Below are 7,284 nucleotides of genomic sequence, written 5' to 3'. Positions count from 1 at the left end.
GGCTGGCACTCACACCTGAGCCCCTCTGGGCAGCCCTCTGGCTGGCACTCACACCTGAGCCCCTCTGGGCAGCCCTCTGGCTGGCATTCATGCCTGAGCCCCGTGCTGCACGCCATTCAGCAGTTTCCAAGGTTCTCTGAAGCCAGCTGTGGCCTTGGATGATGTTTTTAAAATAAAATATGTTTTAAAGCCTTAAAATACATTTCCAAAAATCTGCTCTCTTTGTCTATTAACACCTTGCCCATGTGGGGCTCAGCAGTGTGTACAGTTAAACTGCAGCTCAGAAACCCCAGAGCTGCACAGAGATCCTTTCACAAGGGCCGGGCAGGATTCTGGGAGCCCTGCAAACACAAGGGAGCCTAGGAAGTGGTAACAAAGTTGGAGGATGAAACAGAAAAAAACAAAACATCAGACCATCAGAAGAGGGCTACAGAATCACAGGGAACAACTGGCCTGCTACGCTCCAGACAACTGTTACAGTCAGGATGGGCCTACTATGTGTAAGACAAGGATAAGGCTAAGGGGCAGAAAGGAAGGGGTCATGTATGGATGGCAAAAACCCAGGTTCCTCTCCAGTCCCAAGCCCGGTCCACAGCCAAGGTGCCTCTCAGTGGCTGGGCCAGTCTTCAATCTCCCTGACCCTGAAGTCTCCCTGTCTGCAAAAGAATTCACACACAGGGCAGTTGTGGGGGGATCAAATACCTTTGATGTCCAGTTTCTGTGTACAGCGGTGGTGACCACTGCTTGGATTCATGGCTACTGAGCTTGCACCCTAAGCTCCGACCACAGAAATGCTCCTCCCACCGCAGTTCCAACTCAGACAGCAAAGCGATTCACCAGATGAGTCGGGAGTTATAGTGGAGTGGCAGAAGGCTTCTCTGGCTTGCCTAAGGAGCTGGGTTCCGTCCCCGTCCCTCAAGAGTGCAGAGGGAAGAAACCAGACACAGTTTTAAGAGTCCAGGCCTTGAAGTTGTGATTTTTATATATCCTTGACAAACTCAATACTGAAGAGCTTCAACTCACTGGAAAGAGAGGACTTGAGCCCACTATGGCAGCTCTTATGAACCACCTGGGGAACCTGGGCAAGAATTCGCGCGGGACATAGTGGAAACAGACAGAGCTCTCCATAAGTCCAAGGGTCCAGAGTTCACAATCAGAAAAAACAAGGCTCCATAGACTTTCTTACAGAGCTAGGAAAGAATCCACAGAAAGTCCTCATTGATTGGCAGCTCACCTCCTAGGAGATTTTGTAAAACAGTGTATGGAGAGAGCCCATTGGCTACTGGGCTTCAGAAAGCTAATACACCAGGAAGGCAGGGAGTAGCAGAGGGCTGGCCGGGTCAGGGGAGCCAAGAGCAAGCAAGCGTGAGCAGGTGAAAGTCCTCTTGAGGGGCCATAAAAGTAACACACCTTGGAAAAGGTCTCCATGGCCACAGTGACCTTCCTCAAAACACCTCAGCCTTCCCTCTGCCCCCTCCCCCAATTAAGAACTGCCAAAATCGGGTTGCCAAATACAGGCTATTCAGAAATAGTTTGGTCAAGTATGCCTGTCAGGCAGACACATCTTTGAGACTAGCAAATGCTGAGGTGTGTTTGGATAGAAGAGATCTTAGCCAGGTGGTAGCAGTGCATATCTTTCATCCCAGAGGCAGGTGGATCTGTGAGTTCAAGGTCAGCCTGGTCTACAGAGTGAGTTCCAGGACAGGCAGAGCTACGCAGAGGCATCCTGTTTAGAAAAACAAAAATAAAAAAGTAAACAAGCCACCCTAAAATTTTCCAGGGCTAGGATTAGCAAGGGAGCTCAGGGTGCCCTTTGAGTTCCACACCTCTGCAACGAGTTTCCTGGAGGAAGTGTGGAGGGTAATCCCATTTCCTGCTGCTGTCAGCAGTCTGCCCTCCAGGCCACAGGCTGGTTTAGCACAATGCCTGTCATAACCTCTGTGGGGCTTAGGCTCAGACTCCAGAGTCACTAAGAGCCAGGGTGTGATGTCAAGTGCTAACACAGTTCTGCCAACCCAGAGCTGCCCATCCACTCATGGGCTTTCCAGAAGATGCATGCTCTGACAAGAAATGCCAGGGCAGGATTGCCACTTGTACCCGGAATCACTCATTCACTGTTGCAATCAGGAGGCTGCCTCCCCAGACCCCACCCCCGTGCCTAAGGCCCCTGTGCACTGCAACGATCAGACCCAACAGCAGCATGGTTCTGGCTACAGCACTGGGAAGCCAGCAAACTTCTGCGTGAGCCCAGCTGCTGCTTCTCTCATTCCATTAAGCAAGGAAGTTTTCCAACAGACGTCACCTTCTTATTCAGGTCATAGCAAGTCTGAGCCCTCGCTGAAGTGTCCAGGAGAGCATGGGCAGCAGAGGTGGCCTCCCTGCCTACCTAGATGCCCACAGAACGTTGGCAAGGGCCTAGCCCTTAAAGGAAACAGAGGCTCTGGTTCCCTAAGTTTCTGCTAGTTAACTAAGATAGTCGATGGGATAATTTCTTAGGAGGCTTTTATTAGTTAGGAAGGACTCATGCTGCAAGCCTGCAGAATTCCACCTGCAGTCTCACTATCCCACGCGGAACCAAAGCCAACTGCCCCAACATACGGCAATGGACTACAACTATTTCTCCACTAAGCAGACTTCACGGTTTTGCTAAGATGTCACAACCCCGCAAATAACCCAAACAAGCATATAGCATGCTTCTAACTCTCGCCAGTTTTTCTCTGAATGTAAGTCTCAGGGCATATTTCCTTTCTGCCCCCGACACCATAGGCCTGGACCAAGGAAATGCCAGAAAAAAACTTTCCACTTCTTAGAAAAACAAAAGGAAAACACGATTTCCCGGGCTCCACAAAGTTTTCCAATGGGTTCCCACGTGTCTGCTACTAGTTGGGGCTCCGGAGCGCCGCCCAGTCCAGGCCCCACCCACTGCACCCGGCCTGCTCCCCCGGAGCTGGGGACGCGCCTACGGGTCTGGACCGGTTTTCAGGAAGCCTGCACCGGGAGGCTTGAGAGCAGCTTTTTAACTGCTTCTTCCAACTCCTTGGCCAAAGCAGGGGCATGGTGCGCCTGCTCTGCTAGTGCCGAGTTCATGCACACGTGTGACCACATACTCCCTGGGCCTCTTCCCCTTTTCACATGCCCTAGTAGTTCGGGATCCCAGCCAGGAGCCCGGGATCTAGTCAGGCGCGGGAGGGTGGGAGCGACCCCGGTGGGGTTCCTGTCGTAAGGACACCGCAAAGTTGGCCGCGCCTGGCATCCAGAATACTCACCGGGACCTCTGAAGCTGCTCCAAGGCGCCCTGGCCTGGCTGCTCCAAGGCGCAGTAATTTTGCGAGTTCTGCCTGGAGAAGGCGATGGGCAGGATTCCCTGAGTGAACGAGTTGAGGCGGCCCCGACTGCCGCTCGCACTCCCGGGGGTCCCAGAGCCCAAGAAGCTGGCCAGAGGCACCTGCACGTTGATGAAGGCATCGTCCTCCTCCAATTCCTCCTGTTCGACGCCCCCCGGACCGTCGGGCAGCTGCAGTTGAGCACCCGTGACAGCTGGGGCTGAACGGGGAGGCAGCGACTCCCCCGACGGCCGGGGGACCAGGGACGGAGGCAGCGGACAAGGGCTGGAACCGGAGACCGCGGTCCACGGCGCGACCGCGGTGCCCGGTGCAGAGAACGCGTTGCAGCCGGCGGCCAGCAGGCTGATCCTAGCTCTCGCTCCCGGTTTGGTCGCGCCGCCCTCCTCGCCGCCGCCCCATTCGTCGTCCTGCAGCAGCGGCCGTCCATCCAGAGAAATGTTGGTGAGGAAGGACAGGGCAGCCTGGCGGCGCCGCGGGTCCACGCGCGACTTACGGAGAAGCTCGGGTTTAGCGGTGGCCGGAGGCGGCGGCGGCGCCTGCACCCCGCTGGTGGCCGCTGGGTCCGTGCCGCGGCGGCTGCTGCTGCTGCTGTTGCTGCTGCTGCTGCAGGCGGCCGTGCCCGCGGTGGCAGTCGCCGCCGCCATTGTGTCCGTCTGCGGCGTTAGTTCCGCGGTGCCCGAGAAGCGAGTGGCGGGTGCCTAGTGCTAAGCGGCGGCCGCGAGCCTCGGCGACCCGGGCTGGGCAGGGCGCGGGGCGCGGGCGGTGTGCGAGGCAGCGGCCCTGCCCTCCCGCGGGCGGGCCATGCTCGGTCCTGGGTGCTCGGGCGCCGCTAGGACTCACGCGCTCCTGGTTCGCCCTCCACACCCGGGACCCACGCGCACTGGCGGGCTCTGCGCGCCGCGCGATCTCGTGTTCCCGGGCCAGGCCGGCCGTATTTATAGGTGCGCGCGCCCCGCGCTCGCGCTCCGAAGCCCTCTTTGCAATAACACAGTATCACGTGTGGGGAATGAGACCTGGGAGGAAAACAAAGCCGCAGGCGGAGTCCGCAGCGGCGGGAGGCGACCGTGCAGGGGGAGGAGGAGGTGAAAGAGGAGGAGGAAGGCAGAGCCCGGCGCGTGGCAGGGCAGGGGCTGGCCCGTCCGGTCCTATTCCTGGGGCGCGCGGAAGCCAGGTGCTGGAGGCGAGCACGTCACCTCGGTATGCTCTGGCGGAGAATCGCGGGTGTCCACAGAGCCCAGTGAGCCACAGCCCAGGCTTGTGCTCCCAGAAGAGTTACGGGGAGATCACCTGGAGCCTTTACACCGCGACCTAGTAACCGAATCTAGCGTTACCCGTGGGCCTGGACACACTGGTCCGTGTTAACAGTTACGTGGGAGGGCACACTTTTCTACGTGGACATTCCCACCGAAAGTGTCGCTAACCACTGGGATGTGACCCCACTTTCGCAGACCCAGGAGGTGGCTGCCAAGATTAAGGATGAATAAAGGCATCTAGCTGCCCAGGTTTGTGAACACCTATGTGAGCCAGCTGTTTTACTTACCGGGTGCTCTTAGAAAAGATAGCAGGATTTTCATTTGGTCCCTGAAAATGTATTGCCTTTTCTTTGAAGATCTGGGTGGGCTAAAATGTTATGTTCCTGTCGCCACCTTTAAATGTTTGCCACTGTAATCTCTTTACTCATCTGTAAACGGGGACAGATAGGGCAGTTACTCCCATTTATCTCATAAACATCCGTTTGGCTCCTGGTTATATGTCCCAGAAATATGTGTTCCTGCCTAAGGACACTGTGACTCTGCATCCACCCCGCAACAAGTGGTTTTAGGACTTGAAACTTTGGGACTACCCAGGGGCTTCCCAAAACGTCCACGCAGTTTTCTAAACCAAAACTAAACACAGTGTGGAGCAACTGTCTTCCTGAATTAGGCTCTGCGACACCTAAGAAGCCTTGCTACGCTTCTCTGCGGGAGAAGCAAAGTGTTTAAGGTGAGTGGATTAATTTAATTAGAGGTTTAAATTTAGCCTTGGAGCTAATGGGTAACTCTACGTTGAAATTCCACTCTATTTCAGCAGAGTAAATTAAGTAGCGGAGAGCAAACATACACGTCTCCGAGAAGTGCAGCCAACCTGGACTCGGAGATAGGTGAGTTTGAGTTACACCGAGGGGACAAGCAGGTCACGTGGCTGTTTGCATAAACAATTGTTCATATGTAATTCTGAGTCATATTTAGGTCTGATTAAAAAAAAGTAGAGATGTTGTCTACTGCCAACTCACAACAGTTAAAGTCTAGCGACCAAGTCTGGATTTTATCAGGTTTATAATGACTTTAACTACCTTGAAACTTCAAGTCACTTTATTACAATTGACTTAATTTACCTGATCACTGACCTAGCTTTTCTGGAAAGCAATGTTAAATGAGACTTCTGCCCTTGTAAAAGAAAAAAAGTTGCACTATTTTATAACAAAAAAAAATGATAAGTTTTAAATAAAAAGGAGGGGGACTCACTAACAATCTTGTTGTCTATGAAAATATTTTAATATTTTTATTATTTTTGTTTTGAATATTTTTAGTTTTATCTTATTAAGACAGATTTTATTTTCTGGGAATATTTTCAAACAAAAGGGAAAGCAGACTGCTTGTGCCTTGGGAGTTTTCACGTTGTGTAATGATTGTCTCTCCACACCACTGAATGGCTCATGGTACTCAATTTGATGGAGCACTTATAAGTTACTAAACTCCTGTGTTTGTAAGGTTGTTGGCCCCATTACTGCCATCAAGGACGCAACAGTAACAATCTTTCAGACTTTCGACTATGAAATATAACTACCTATATCTATCTATATTTATTTATTGCCTTTGGGGGTTGCCCTCATCCTTGATGAGCACTCCCCCGCTGAGCTTTATCCCCCAGCTCTCTTCTTGCTTCTAGATTTTAGACAGAGTCTCTGGAGTCTAGGGTGGCACTGGAGGCAGGTCTGCCTCAGCTCCCAGACAGCTCATCACAGGCCTCTCACTCAGCACCCCAGATGATCCTGCAACAGTAGTATGTTTTAGTTTAAACAGCTCCTAGTGTGGATGGCATGCCCCGTTTTAAGGCCTTCTGTCCAGAGATGTAATTGCCTCCTGAAATTCTTGCTGGGTACTAATACCTTTTCAGCAGTCCGTTTACATGACCATTTGATGTAGCTTGTTTATTTTAAGTTTCAAGTAGGAAAACTGATTTCAAATGTTTATTCAAAGCATCAAACAGGAACCAGTGTCTGATTAGTTTCCATGTCTCTGTGGTCACCTAGTGGGGTCCTGATATATGGTTTATTGTTCCCCCACTGTGTGTCAGCCAGAGTGGACTCGACCACCCAGAGGTGGTGGTGAAGGGGCATTGTTGCTGGGATTTTAAAGACCAAACACAGAAACACTCAATAAAGTTGCTCATGGTGGCTGGGCCAGCACACAGGCCCCATTGGCTCCCAGAGGCAAGCATGTTTCTGCTCCCTCTACTGGTAAGGCTGTCTTATAGGCAGAGTCAGTCTCCTGTTTCATCCTTGAGAGTGAACTAGAGTGGAAACCCAAGCTGTGGGGTAGGAGATCTGGGTTGCTCTGGTTTCCAGGGGACACTGCACAGGAAGAGTCTGCTCATCCCCGATGCAAGTCAAATGCCAGGCCTTGTCAACACTGCCCAAATCCTTGTGGGTCCTGAGCTCTTCCAGACTCATTCATCTTTAACTACTAGTTGTTGGATCATTTATTGAGCAACTTCTGTGTGTGTGGTGCTGTGTGAGACAAAGGAATAAAAGAAGTGTGGCTTGTATGCACTTGTACCCTTGATGGTTAAAACAGCAGACAACACGAGCTCAGGGCTACATTTGAAGAAATGTTCTAAGCCTGCTGATTGTCAAATGAGCAATGGGTTATTAGAACGGGAAAAGGGAGGTTTTAGGGGT

The 7,284-nt window shown here is 52.3% G+C and overlaps 1 protein-coding gene across 2 annotated transcripts in view; it reads right to left on the bottom strand.

Annotated features, from left to right (window-relative positions):
• Cables1 (Cdk5 and Abl enzyme substrate 1) overlaps positions 1–4,362 on the bottom strand; it is a 103,921-nt gene extending 99,559 nt beyond the window's left edge. For both annotated transcript variants that reach the window (XM_005355759.3, XM_026783306.1), the window contains exon 1: positions 3,267–4,362. In XM_005355759.3, the coding sequence (XP_005355816.1) occupies positions 3,267–3,988 (722 nt within the window). In that variant the 5' untranslated portion in view covers positions 3,989–4,362. The remainder of the gene's footprint in view (positions 1–3,266) is intronic.
• Positions 4,363–7,284: the final 2,922 nt, after the last annotated feature.

This window comes from Microtus ochrogaster, chromosome 18 (genome assembly GCF_000317375.1).
Source record: "Microtus ochrogaster isolate Prairie Vole_2 chromosome 18, MicOch1.0, whole genome shotgun sequence".
In the NCBI taxonomy this organism is placed as follows: Eukaryota; Metazoa; Chordata; class Mammalia; order Rodentia; family Cricetidae; genus Microtus; species Microtus ochrogaster.
Note: the sequence above shows the minus strand (reverse complement) of the source record. Positions and strands in the feature narration are given on the sequence as shown.